The sequence below is a fragment of the Lynx rufus genome, unplaced genomic scaffold, assembly GCF_022079265.1.
Source record: "Lynx rufus isolate CCGP_SWC_20201006 ecotype Redwood Valley unplaced genomic scaffold, mLynRuf1.p SCAF_3, whole genome shotgun sequence".
NCBI classification, from domain to species: domain Eukaryota; kingdom Metazoa; phylum Chordata; class Mammalia; order Carnivora; family Felidae; genus Lynx; species Lynx rufus.
Window position 1 is genome coordinate 17,545,790 of NW_025814845.1, and position 14,246 is coordinate 17,560,035.

The window sequence follows — 14,246 nt, forward strand, 5'->3', positions numbered from 1 at the left end:
TGGGGAAACATTGATGCCTTTATGCTCAGAGGTATAAAAGGACTTGCCTAAGCACACAGCCGCTGATAAGTGGCACTACTGGGATTCGAACTAGCTTCATTGTGTCCTGCTGCCCACAGAAGACTGGGTGGTAGGTAAAGCAGGCAGAACGTGTGTTAGCATTTACGTATACGTTAAGTCCGCTGTGTGAGGTTTGGTGCGGATGTGCAGTCTAGAATAAAAGCAGGAGGGAACCATTGGAGGACCGAGAGGACGTGGCGTGCCATGAGTTGATCAAGAGGGGTGGCTTTGCACCCCCTTTCTGACTAAAGGAGAGAGTCAAGACAGAGGCTGAGCCAGAAGGAAGTTGGAGACATCAAAGGAAGTTCAGTGGACAGACTTGAGGCTAGAATGGAAAGAAACACTGTAAGAAGTGTTTTGATTTAGTGACAGCCTAGGTGAGCGGTTGAGGGAGACCCAGAGGAGAAATATGGCACGGAAGAGCCCCCCCCCTTGGAAGGTAGATTCTCTCCCGAATCTCTGCAACCTAGTTCTTCCCGTCATGGCACCTGAGTGGGCCTCCCTTCAGTGGCTGCTTCGTTAAGCTCTGTTTTCCGTCTGCAGATCATGGCTCCCTGGCCCGAGCTGGAAAATGCCCAGCCCGACCCCAATAAATACATGGAAGGGGACACCAGCCAGCAGTCCACCACACCCGGGAAAGGCAAGGACACTAGCCAAAGTAAGTGCCGATCATCCCGCCCCAGACTGGCCTCCTGTGGCTCGGGTCTGACGCTCATTCCTCATGGCCTCTGTTGCTTGTTTGAGTAGATGACAGCGGGACCCCAGTCACCAAGATCGAGCTTCTGCCGTCCTATTCCACCGTGGCACTGATAGAGGAACCCACAGCAGTAGAAGACCCCTGGGACCTGCCCGAGCTCCGGGACACGGGGATCAAGTGGTCAGGTGAAAGCAAGCAGGAGGGACTTCCCATGCGTGAGGGATTGGGTTCACTGCCTCCACAGGATCGTCTCCTTTGTGTTACCCTCTTCCGTTCCATCGCTCTGAGGTCTTTCTTTCTTTTTGTTAATTTTTAAATGTTTATTTTTGAGAGGGGGAGAGAGAGAGAGAGCGAGCGAGCACGAGTGGGAGAGGGGTAGAGAGAGAGGGAGACACAGAATCCCAAGCAGGCTCCAGGCTCTGAGCTGTCAGCACAGAGCCTGAAGCGGGGCTCGAACTCACAAACCCCAAGATCATGGTCTGAGCCGAAGTCGGAGGCTCAACCGCCTGAGCCACCCAGCACCCCTCTGATGCCTCTCATAAAAAGGTCCTGGCTAGGGATACCGCCTGCAGTCTTGGAGGCTTGGAGTCAAAGCGTAATGAGATAATTGGGGGATCTTTTGTTCTCTCATGCACTCAACAAATGTGCCAGCATGGGGGTAGTAACCAGGCTGGGCGCCATGCTGCTCCTTATAACCCACTGTGTGCTGACTGGTCCCAGGAACTGTGCTGTGGGTACAGCATTGAACAGACGAGACCCCTGCTCTGAGAGCCCCTGGATGGAGGGCTCTCCTCACCTAAATGTGGGCATCGAGGAAAGCTTCCAGAAGACAGACTATACAGCCAGGATGGCTGGCGTGCAAACAAATGCTGCATTTCTTTTCCGGGTGCAGGGTGTAAGGTCTGTCTGCAGATCAGACAGCTGGGAGGGAGGAGGTGAGAACCACTATAAAATCGAGCAGAGAAAATAGCATCCAAGGACATAACATTCCAGGATGTATGAGCGCCCAAGCCCTCCCCAAATGGAGGCTGTGATTGCTACCTTGTGGCCACATTTTAGAAAATAGTCTGTGCTGTTTTGAAGGTGCTTAGGAGAGCCATTATCTCTGACCCCGCACTTAGCAGGTGTCAAGTGCCCTTAACTGCCTCCCTCAGCGACACTGCTTCAGCTGAGCATGGAGTCTGGTTTGCCTGTCAGTGCCCCAGACCACACCAAACCCCTCCTCCCTGAAGCCAGTCCTTTAGAGACGCTTCACCACAGATTTCAACTAAATGGACTAGAGTGGTAATTGCTTTGAAAACTCTAGTCACGGATGCATCCCATCTCTAAGCCTTGCCATACATAAGAGCTTACAGCCACCTGGTGATGGGGGGGGGGGGAGGGTTGGTGGGGGAGGGGAGATGAGCGCTCTGAGGTCATTGCCAAACTTCTCAGAGTTTCGGGCACTAAAAGCCTGTGTCCTTTCTCCCTTACCCCAGAGAGAGACACCAAAGGGAAGATTCTCTGTGTCTTCCAAGGAATTGGGAAATTTATTTTGCTTCTGGCATTTCTCTACTTCTTCGTGTGCTCGCTGGATGTCCTCAGCAGTGCCTTCCAGCTGGTTGGAGGTATGGATGAAAGGGACAGAGATCTGGGGTGGGGTATTTTCATGCAGTTTGGTTCAGATGGTCACAAGTCAGCAAGCCCTCTCCAGCTGCAGCCTCCCGGCGTGTTTTAGGACAGAAGGCCACCGCACACCTTCTCGTGAAGTCATGCCCCCGTTTTACAGAAGAGAAAACTGAGGTCTTTAAAGGAGCTATGACTGGCTGAGATGGCTTAGGCCGGCAGCCCAGGCTGGGGCCATTTCTAAGCGGTCAGCTTCCTGTGTTTGTCCACCGACCCTAGGCAGGAAGCTGTTTGATATAAGGACTTATCTAAGGGATCCCTGCTGTCTTTGGGCCTCCCGACCTGCAGAGATTATTAGATAGGAATGCTCTCAAGCTAAAGCAACTATAGAAAATCAGGGCTGGGCCTTTGTTGGAGAAGGACAAGGTTCCCAGAGCTGGTGGATCCTTATCCTTAGCAGTTGCCTACACGTCTTACAGGACTGAGAGTAGCTAAGCAGTGTGAGGTGGTCCCAGAAGTTAAATCACCACGTACTTGGCCACCTGTGTTCCCCGGATGGGTGACAACAGTGATAGCCAGCACTTTGAATGCCTCCTGAAGTCCTAAACGTTTCTTCCCCAAACCCTTTCCATTTATGGAGAGCACTCAAAGTTGAAAGAGGTCAGCACTTAGTTTCACAGCCTTGAGTTGGCATGGTGGGATCCAAACTCGGATCCCAGAGGCACAGAAGACCATGGATTTCTATTCCCCTGGGTGCCTTCTTGGGAACTCATCATTGTGACCTGGGAGAATTGGGAGAGGGGGCACTTGTGAGGGTGTATGAAGGGCAGACTGACTTCCTGGAAGCCACCCCCAGGAATCCCAGCGTAAGCAAGGGATTTTGCTCTCCAAGTGTCTCAGATGAATTGCTTCCACCCTCTTGGGCCTTGGTCATCTTCAGTGAATGGATTGGGGAATGGATTGATCATCTCAGGCGTCTGAGGCTAGGCTGGAGCTAGAGAATGGGGGTTGGGTAGGATTGATAGAGAAGAATGAGAATATCCATTCGTGGGGGGGATATTTTCTGAGTCGGGAATATATCCCCAGAGACAGGAATTAGCGCATCTGGAGACTCACCAACACCTATTGGGCCAAGTGCGGAATTGAGGCCAGGTTGGCGGTCAGAGAAGGCTGGGGGAGGGCTTGCTGATGAAGGAGTAGTGGAAGTATGGAGGCTGTAGGGTGAAGGGACAAGAGGAACAAGGGGTGCGGCATGAGTGGGGAGCGAGGTCACAGAAGTGGAGACATGGCCCCAGGGCAGCACTGGGAAGAAGCACGTGGCAGATGCACTGGGAAGATCCCAGGGGCACCAGCTGGGCTGGAGGCTGGCCTCCCTGACCCACAGCCAGCTGGTCGTGGCTGGAGATGTGATGTCTGTGTATTCAGTTGCCCACCTAACTTTCCATCTGGTGGCTGTGGGCTTGTTTTTCAGGAAAGGTGGCCGGGCAGTTTTTCAGCAACAACTCTATTATGTCCAACCCCGTGGCTGGGCTGGTGATCGGAGTGCTGGTGACTGTCCTTGTGCAGAGTTCCAGCACCTCCTCGTCCATCATCGTCAGCATGGTGGCCTCCTCGTGTGAGTCCAGGCACCCGTGGGCCCAGACATTCCAGGCATTTCCCCGCCCGGCTGAGGAACCCAGGATTTACTCTGAATGTGTCCAGGCTTGTCACCATTGTCTTCCTATCTTGTGCAGCTGTGATGTGCTCTGCTTTATCCCAGGCAGTCTCCTGTTTCCATTGCCATGGCTGAGTCTGAAAATCGTCCCCGATGCTTGAAGACCCAGCTCTGAATTCTCTAGAACTGTGTTGCCCAGTCCATCAGGCACTAGCCACATGTGGCTATTTAATTTCATTTAACCTTAATTTATTTTCACTTAACATATAAAAATTAGTTGCTTGGTGGCACTGACTGTATTTCAGGGGATCAATAGTCACACGTGGCCTGTGGCTGCCATATTGGACCATGTATCTACATGGTCCTTTCAAGAACATTTCCATCACTGCTCAGTGCTAAGAATAAATTATAAATAAATCCACACATTGGCTTGGGGACAACCAAGCTTGGGAAGCTGGCATTCCAGACATGAACCTGCTGATATTTGCTCTGGCTGAATCAGGACAGATACTCTGAGGGCGACCAAATTGAACAGATTAATTTTCAGTACAAACCAGCATGTTAGCAAAGTTAACTAGAACTTTCTTGGGCTAAATTAGAAAAAGATATTCTTTAAAATTACTTTCACATGTTAGAACACTGTGGCAGCGTACTAATTTTGTTAGAGAAATTATACTGCTGGGAATTTGCCATAATAAATACACAAGTCCTTACACATTGTTTCCTGTTCTCCCGTAAGCTGGCCTTGCATCTGTAATATGGAGGACAGAGAAATTTAGAAAGGCACTTTGAAACTGGAATCCACAGAAGGGCTTCTTCATGGAGCGTGTGGATTCCCTGAAATTATGTGCCGGGACTTTTTGCTTGGTACATGTGCATATTTCTGTGGTGGGCTATCCTAGCTTGAATCAGATTCATAGCCTGGTGCAGACCCCAAAATGGGTTAGGAAATGCTGCTTTGTTACTTACCAGCTTGAATGAGGTCTGCCTGCCTTGGGCCACATCGGGAACATGGCCAGGCTGCCTTCCTAAACTTGCTAACTCTCACCAACTTTCTCTTTTCCACCCCCCCCCCCCAGTGCTGACTGTGCGTGCCGCCATCCCCATCATCATGGGGGCCAACATTGGGACCTCAGTCACCAACACCATTGTGGCGCTCATGCAGGCAGGAGACCGGAGTGAGTTCAGAAGGTAGGAGGCCCAGAATCAGCCTTTGCTGCCATGAGGCTCATCGGTTTCGGCCAGGTTGTCATAACTGCCTTAAACTAGCCAATGAGAACCTTCTGGTCATTCCTAGAGCAGTTTGAAGTAGCCATTGTGGAGTACAGCTGGGGGTTGGAATCACATACTTACCGGTTGATTTAACTCAGCCCCCTGGTATGCAAAGCCAGGATAATTGTGTCGTCTATCACCACTGTTGTCCAAAGGAGTAAACCCAGCCAAACAGGTAAATGCTTAGCAAGGTACCTGGCACATAACCAGAGCTCCCCAAATGCAAGCCCTAGCTAGAAGCTTACTTGCTGTGTGGCGTAGTTAAAACAAGGCCAGTTAGGATAGGATTTACCATCCCGCTTAGTCAGAAATAATTATAACCTCCTAAAGCTTCCTCTTTGGGTGAGCTCAACCCCAGTTACCTTTCCTTTGTTCTTCACTTGCCGGTAAAAGGCAAACTGTAGCTTTTGTGGATGCATAAGATCTGAAAACGGGACAGGTTAAAACAGGCAAAGGTTAATGTGAAAATTAACCACGTTCTCTGGCCTGTCTTCTAACTGATGGGCTTTTCCCAGAAGTTCATAAAATAGAGAAGGCAGTTTGTCTGCATGATGTAATCACCATGTGGGTCAGGCAGACAGCATTAAACAGGCTGGCTGGGGAGTCAGCAAATGTCATCCCTCTTCTGTGGGTGAACTGGCAGGTGGCAGAGGGCCTCAGAGCTGCTCATTTCCACTCAGACACGGCTAACCTTCCTTGGTCCCTGATGAAATGTCCTGAGGTTTGCAATAATAATACACATGATCCAGGGGGAAGGTTGTTAATTTGATCTTCTCAAGAAGCTGAGTAGACTTTCTTTGCCTCGTTTTATTAATATAGAAGCACAAAGAGGTTAAGTAACTTCCCCGAGGGGCATAGCTCGGACTCAATCTAGGTTTCTTCCAGATTCTGGGTTCTTTTCACTGCTACCTATGAAATATAAACATGATCTATGAAAGTGCCTGCACATAGCAGTGTATAGCTCACCCCTTGTTCAGATGATTTAAATAGATTGCTTTCAGTCACATCTTTGGAGATGTGTATCATTCTTTCCTGGTGATTTGGAATCCCTCCTTAGATTTCTAGGAAAATAATGACTATATCCAACCCCTATAAGGCTCCTAAAACATTTTGCCAAACTACTAAGAAATATTTACATCACTTTACATCGGAAGTATATGAAGATGTCTTAAATTACTCTCTTTAGGAAGAATAAGTTACTTTGGAAAACATTGGCTAATATGATAGGTGAAAATTTGTACTTGCAAGTAAATAAATTATAAATAAGTTTCCTTAACTGTAGTGAAGTGAAGTTAAGCATTTTCTCCACAAGTATATTAGCTTCTATCCATGTCCCTTTGGGTTTTAGGTGTTTTTTGACATGCAGATGTTTTTTTTAAATTATTTTTAATTTTTTTAGGATCACCTGGGAACTTTTTTAAAGTTTATTTATTTTGAGAGAGAGAGAGAGTGCAAGCGCTCCAGCAAGGGAGGGTCAGAGAGAGAGAGAGGGAGAGAGAGAATCCCAAGCAGGTTCCACACTGTCAGCTCAGAGCCCGACTCAGGGCTTGAACTCACAAGCCATGAGCCGAAACTAAGAGTCTGACGCTTAACCGACTGAGCCACCCAAGAACTCCATGCAGGTGTGTTTTGAAGAAAAATTTTTTTCATTGAGCAAAAATGAGATCTCAAGTGTCATACTGTCGAGATAGGATGGAATTCAGGAGAACCTGCAAACCTTATCAGATATAAACTGTGGTATATATTGGCCTTGTTTTCTGTGCAGGTTGTTCAGATGTTTTATCAGAGTCCCGAGATCTTAACACAAAAAGTTAAGAATTCAGTTCTGGGGTTTGATTACCATCAGACTACTGGCCTCCACCTTTCCAAAGGAAGGTTGTCTTCAATGTGCATGATTCAAAAGTAGCCTTGATTCAATTCTTCCAAACAGTGGTCCTTGAGCTAATTATTGTAGCCATAACCTGTCTACCTCCCTTTTGCTCAGCAGAAAGAACTGAGTGCTGTCTGGCTTGGTGGGAAAGGCTCTGCTGGGCAGTGGGAGACAAGGGTCCTGGACCCAACACCCATGCAGTGGTCTTCAGTCAATTCCCCTCTGCTTGGTGGCCCCCAATTTCCTCATCTATCAAATGGGGATATTAATCCCACCCACTTGGGCATTGCTGTGAGCATGTAAATGAGATTGTACACGTGTGGGCATAGATAGGTGACTCCTTTGCAGCCAATGCAATCAATGACCAGCCTAGACTGGTGCCCACTTGCTTGTTGACCAATCTTACTGTTGGCTTGGGGTGGGATTACCTTCTTATAGGGCTTTTGCGGGGGCTACTGTCCATGACTTCTTCAACTGGCTCTCTGTGTTGGTGCTCTTGCCCCTGGAGGCAGCTACCCATTACCTGGAGATCCTGACCAACTTGGTGGTAGAGACCTTTAACTTCAAGAATGGAGAAGATGCCCCGGCACTTCTGAAAGTTATCACAGATCCCTTCACGAAACTCATTATCCAGGTAACCCATCTTCCTTCAGAGAAGGAAAGGAAGGAACTAACTCCTTCCCCTTTCCCCCACACCCACCCAACTGGGCAGAGATGGTGAAGGATGATGGTCGACAAACACTGTTCTTTGGTTGCCTTTGAAAAAGGCCAAGGGAGGCAAGACTTCAGGAACACCTGATAGAGCAATTGGCTTTTTTTTTGTTTCCTTGACTTCAACATGTGTCCTCTTTATTGGGGTGGGAGCAAGGGAATGGCAGGTGCTTCTCAAGACTCAAGGACTTCATTGGATGCTTGGAGCCATTGTATTCCCCCCACTGACCTCAGCATCCTTGGGCTCACTAATAAAATATTATCCTGCCTCTAGCCAAAGAGGAAGGTTACTGTCTTTCCTTCCATCTCAGCCCTCTGCTCACTAGGGTCTGTCCATATTATTGAAATAAATGAAAAAAGGTTTTGGGGTTCTTACCTTAGGTAGAATGGGTCAACTTGGACCTTGTCCTTTATTACCTTTATCTTCTGGTTTTTACTGTCACTCAATGACTATCTACTGCATGCTTCCAAGTTACCAGCCCATTGTTTATACAATCATTTGGTAATTTGTCAAGCACCTGCTAAGTAACATCCAGGTGCTGGGCTCCATCCTGGGAGTACAGATGGAGTGAGTCCTGACTCACTCCTGCAGGAGCTCCCAGTTGGGTTCAAGTTCTCGAAGCCCCCTTAACAGCACCCCCTACGGTCCATCCCTCATCAGTGCTGAGGACGTGCTGACTCTCTCCTGTCTGTTGCTTTCCTCAGCTGGATAAGAAAGTTATCAACCAAATTGCGATGAATGATGAAGCAGCCAAAAACAAGAGTCTGATCAAGATTTGGTGTGAAACTTTTACCAACGTGGTAAGTTTCTAAGAATGTTGCTGGGTTGGCAGACTCCAGCATCCGTGCCTTAAGCAAAACCTTTAATTCAATGTGGGCAAATGAAAGGTACGGAGAAGGAAAAAATTGGCCCGTGAGCCAATTAAGAAATTAAGAAAGCAAGTCTCTGAACGCCAGATGGACAGACAATGCAGTAGGACAGACTGACCCCATTTTGCTTCATTCCGCACCATGGATACATTATTCCTGGCTCGTTATTTTCATGCCTCTTGGCTCACCTCTGGCTGCCTGTGTTCCCATTTATGGAGAGACCCGTGGAAACAGTGCGTTACCCTTACAGACACACACATTCATGCGTGTCTCCCTCCTACTTGCCACATTGCCTGCCAGTGCCACCAAAAGTGAGTATTATGGACTATGCATCCCATTTCCCAATGTTTGTCATCCAGACTCAGATGAATGTCACTGTCCCCTCGCCTGAGAACTGCACCTCCCCTTCCCTTTGTTGGTCGGACGGTTCCTACACCTGGACCATCAAGAACGTGACCTACAAGGAGAACATTGCCAAGTGTGAGTGGAACTCGAAAGAACATCAGCCCACCAGGTTGGGCTGTCTGGGGGTTGCAATTGGCATTCATTATCTGCGTGAGGCTCAGTAAGTGAGGGAAAGAAGGGCACTAGGATTCACAGAGCACTGGTATCATACCCAGTAATGAGTATGAACTTTCGCAGCAGAGGAACAGGTGCTATGCCCAAGGTCCCCCGGTAAGGGGAGGAAGGAGGACTCGAAGCCCAGCTTCTCTGGCAGTTCCATACTGCATCAGAACTCGTCAACAGATTCCAGAGTGCTCCCTCCATATGCTTTGGTATCCCTTGGGCTCCAGGGAGATGCCAGCCATATTTGCAGGAGATGCGGGTCCCACACAGAACAGAACAAATGCATTCACCCTGAAGCCACGAGTCCCTGCTATACGGCAGGCCCCATTCAAGGGCCTGGAGCTATAGCACTAAACAATGCAGTGAGCCTACATGATGCTCCCTGTCTTTAAGAAGCTAGACTGTTGCCCCAGGAATCTCTTCCAGCCCAGAATCCTTAACTCTGCTAACTATTCTTTATATAGCCATGTGTGTATTTCTGCTTCTCTTCATCCTCTCCATACCACCCACATTGATTCTGAGCAGTAAATAGTCAAGTGTGGTTTACCTCACAGAATCAATGAGTTTGCCACTTCCCATGTTCTAGGTGCTTTTCATCCATCAACAAAACCATATAATCATGGGACCACACAGGGACTTCTAAAAAAAACAAGGAGGTTTATAATTAGCAATAGTTCCTACTCTGACTTACCCATCCTATGCCACTTAGCTCCTCAAACTCTTCGTTGTAAGTATCCTCAATATCGTGAGTAAAACACAGCCTGGGATTTAGAGGTAGAAGGCAGCCCCTGACTAGCTCTGTGACTGTAATGATTTCACTTCATCATGTTCTAGCTTCGTGAGGTCCCACTGGCCAAAACATAGCCTCAGGCTTACACTTAGCTGCAAGGGAAGCTGGGAAGTGTGGTCTTTATTCCGGGTTGCTATACGTCGAGCTAACAACCAAGATTCTGTTACTGTGATACAGAAAGATGTTGGGGAATGAATAACAGTCTGTGGCCTTGGGGGGGGGTGGCACCCATTTCCCTCCTAACAAGGGCTTTCCATTGTCTCTTCAGGCCAACACATCTTTGTGAATTCCAGCCTCCCAGATGTTGCTGTTGGCATAATCCTGCTGTTGGCCTCCCTGCTGGTCCTCTGTGGCTGCCTGATCATGATCGTCAAGCTCCTGGGCTCCGTGCTCCGGGGACAGGTAGCCGTTGTCATCAAGAAGACCCTCAACACTGGTAGGCACACTGCCCCTCATTCTGGGCTTTCTAGGGTGTGGCATCACTGTGGCCATCCTGGCGGGGGCGGGGGCGGGGGGGGCGCTCCTTTAGATTTTTATTTAGCAACGGCCTCTTGTTAAATAAACTCCTGCATGGAGTTTCTGTCTTGGGTCTGACAAGCTGAAGAAGTTAAGATGCCTTTTGCCCTTGAAATCTCCCTTGGTGTCTTGGGTGGAGGCTGGGGAGTGGGCACAAGCTTCTATCACATAGTTGCAAGGTCCTGAGGAAGAGCCGGCTCGAATGCAGCGATCTGCGAGATAGGCCTTCCTTCCTGGCAGGTTTCCTATGCCCAGGACTCTCGGGTCTTGTCAGGATCCCATAGGAAAAGGGTAACAGATGCCCTCCCTGCTCCCTACTTCTCTCCACTCTTGGGAGGAAAATGTGGGTCTGGATAATACATCAGCATCTTGAGGCAACCCGTTCTCTTGCTGATGGCATCCTGGCCCCCGGGAGGGTGCAAAGCTGAGGACGTTGCCTCCCCATGAAACCTCAGGGAAATGGGGCCGAGAATGGTCTGCCTCCCAGGGTTGTCACAAGGTTGTCATGCGGCTGAGCTGGGTGACTCTGGGTGCCTGCTGGATGTGCAGGTCTTGATCCTGTGCCGAGGGACCGGTGTGTAGGACTTCTGAGCCGCGGCACTGCCTCCAGGCAATGGTGTGGTGTGGGGTGAGGAGGCTTCCGTACAGCCTGACCCTCTAGCTCAGACCATCCCCCCCCACCCACCCACCCCAGGTCCTGTGGAGGTGCCAGCTGGGCCTCCAGCCCCTGCCTTCTTTAGCAGGCCTGTGACAGATCTCTTTTCCTTCTGTCTTCTAGATTTTCCCTTTCCTTTTGCCTGGCTGACTGGCTACCTGGCCATCCTTGTGGGGGCAGGTATGACCTTCATCGTGCAGAGCAGCTCTGTGTTCACATCTGCTATGACCCCACTGATTGGTGAGTTTCTCCCTGGCTTTTCCCCCATTACCGTCTCCCATCATCCCCGGAGGCTGATACTATAGTTTTTGTATTTTCCTGCCAGGTATTGGTGTGATCACCATTGAGAGGGCATATCCACTCACGCTCGGCTCCAACATCGGCACCACCACCACCGCCATTCTGGCCGCCTTAGCCAGCCCAGGCAATACTCTCAGGAGCTCACTGCAGGTTAGGAAATGTTCTGTGGGGCAGGGGCTCTGGTGAGATGCAGCCCCATTCGTGGTCTTGCAAGCAGACGGTTTGTGAACAAGAGCCAAGTTTTTCTCTGTGTTCAAAACTGTGATGTGAGGAGAAGCCACAGGAAGACAGATCTGAGACGTGTTCCTGAGAGAGGCAGTGAGAGACCCCCATCACTGGTGCTTGTTAAACAGAGGCGCGGTAACCACTTTGATGGAGATGGAAAGAGTATTCAAGGAGCATAGAGACACCACTTCCCATCTCCTCGCCCCCCTCTTGGGGGACTCTGCCTGGATATTAGGAGGTGACCTCTGTTCTGGACCTGGAATCGAGAAGAATCAGGAGGACCTGCCTTGCCCAGATCGACTAAGTGATCTTGGGCAAGAAGACCTTTGGCATTTGAATTCTTGTCCCGCCTTTACACGCTAAATGACCTTAGACAGGTGACCTGAACTTTGAACATCTATTCCCTCATCTGAAAACTGTGAACCAGATCTCACTAGGATTATTCTAAGGATCTGATGAGGCTCTGTCTAAAGTCAGGCTGTCCAACAGAAATCTGAGTGTAGAATATCAATGTGAGCCGCCCACGTAATTTGAAATTTTTAGGAGCCGCATTTTTTTTTCAATATATGAAATTTATTGTCAAATTGGTTTCCATACAACACCCAGTGCTGATCCCAAAAGGTGCCCTCCTCAATAGAGCCGCATTTTTAAAAAGTAAAACGGGGACATCAATTTTAATAATATATTTAACTCCTTATCATTTCACATGTAATTTGATTTAAAAATTGGTGATGTTTTATATTTTTTGATTAAGATTTTGAAATCAACTCTGTATTTTACACTTACAGCACATCTCAACATGGCCGAGCCACATCTCAAGTGCTCATTTGCCACACGTGGCTGGTGGCTAATGTATCGGACAGGCAGGTCCAAAGCCCCTAGCGTGATGCCTGGGCACACAGGAAAGTGGCCAAGTGTGTGTGGCCTCTGGAGCCAGGCTACTTGGGTTTGAATCCCACCTCTACCATCTCCTACCCGTGTGACTTTGGGAAGAGTCAAAGCTCTTCCTCAATCGCCTCCTCCATCAAATAGAGATAATGATGATTTACCATGTCATAGGCTATTTTTTTGAGGATTGTGGTAATCCACATCAAGTGCTTAGAACGGTTGCCTCCTACATTTAGGAGGCACTAAAATCAGCTGCTGGTGCTATTATTTTTATTAGCTGTAATCATCTCTCTCCCCTCCATAGAATGGGGCCATTGAGCCAAGGAAGCCAGCTCTCCAGCAAGCCTCTCCTTTGGCCGCACCAGCTCTTAACTGCTCAGCTGGAAACAGCAGGGTCAAGACCTTGGGTAGCGGCAGGCATATTAATGAAGTTCATTATTAGATTTGGCCTTCAGGAGTTTAGGTCCTGAAAACTGATTCATTTGGTCACCTCCCTTGCGCTCCCCCGACACACACACACACACACACACACACACACACACACACACACACGGTCCTCAGGTAATGCTGGCCCCTTTCTGAATAGCCCTGTGAGGACAGGGAAGACCCCTGACTCAGGATGGCTGCTAGATGACCCTTCCCTCCCCCCCCCCGCCCCCCTCCACCGCGCACAACACCCATGCACCTGTCCAACCTCTTGTGTTTCAGATCGCCCTGTGCCACTTTTTCTTCAACATCTCGGGCATCCTGCTGTGGTACCCAATCCCATTCACCCGCCTGCCCATCCGCCTGGCCAAGGGGCTGGGCAACATCTCCGCCAAGTACCGCTGGTTTGCCATCTTCTACCTGATCTTCTTCTTCTTCCTGACCCCGCTGGCCGTATTCGGCCTCTCGCTGGCGGGCTGGCCGGTGCTGGTGGGCGTGGGGGCGCCCATCATCCTCGTGATCCTCCTGGTGGTGGTCCTCAGGTTCCTGCAGTCCCGCTACCCGCGCATCCTGCCCAGAAAGCTCCAGAGCTGGGACTTCCTGCCGCTGTGGATGCACTCGCTGAAGCCCTGGGACGAACTGATCTTCCTGCTCACTGGCTGTTGCCAGACGCGCTGCTGCTTCTGCTGCCGGGTCTGCTGCCGCGCCTGCTGCCTGCTGTGCGGCTGCCCGGCCTGCTGCCGCTGCAGCGGGTGCTGCCGGATCCTGGAGGAGGAGCAGGATACGCCCATCAAGGCCCCCAAGGCCTTTGATAACATGGCCATGAGCACAGAGGCCCAGGACGGGGTCCCCAGGTCTCAGGTGGATGGCCCGGACACAGACACAGAGGTCACCTCCAGCAGCACAGCCTTGTAGGGGCTTCCCGGAGGTGGGAAGGGGGGCCACCTCCCCCCTGGCTCCGCGGGCCCTTCTCTGCCCGGCCGGGACGCCTTCCCTGCTGAGAAGTGGAGTTGACATCAGCCCCCACCCTGACCCCCTTTGTCCCGGTGTATCAGCCCGCACAGTGGCTTCATCTCAGCCCGCCCCCCTCCCCCCTCCCCACCGCACCCGCCTCCCCCCAAACTGGGCTCCCGCTCGCGG

The 14,246-nt window shown here is 50.0% G+C and overlaps 1 protein-coding gene across 1 annotated transcript; it reads left to right on the forward strand.

Moving 5' to 3' along the window:
- Positions 1-606: 606 nt before the first annotated feature.
- SLC34A2 (solute carrier family 34 member 2) lies at positions 607-14,021 on the forward strand. Its single transcript, XM_047091858.1, has 12 exons — positions 607-718; positions 808-942; positions 2,236-2,364; positions 3,834-3,977; positions 5,096-5,207; positions 7,597-7,792; positions 8,575-8,670; positions 9,099-9,219; positions 10,365-10,532; positions 11,391-11,507; positions 11,593-11,717; positions 13,389-14,021. Exons 1-12 carry the CDS (start codon positions 607-609, stop codon positions 14,019-14,021), a joined length of 2,088 nt encoding a protein of 695 aa, XP_046947814.1.
- Positions 14,022-14,246: the final 225 nt, after the last annotated feature.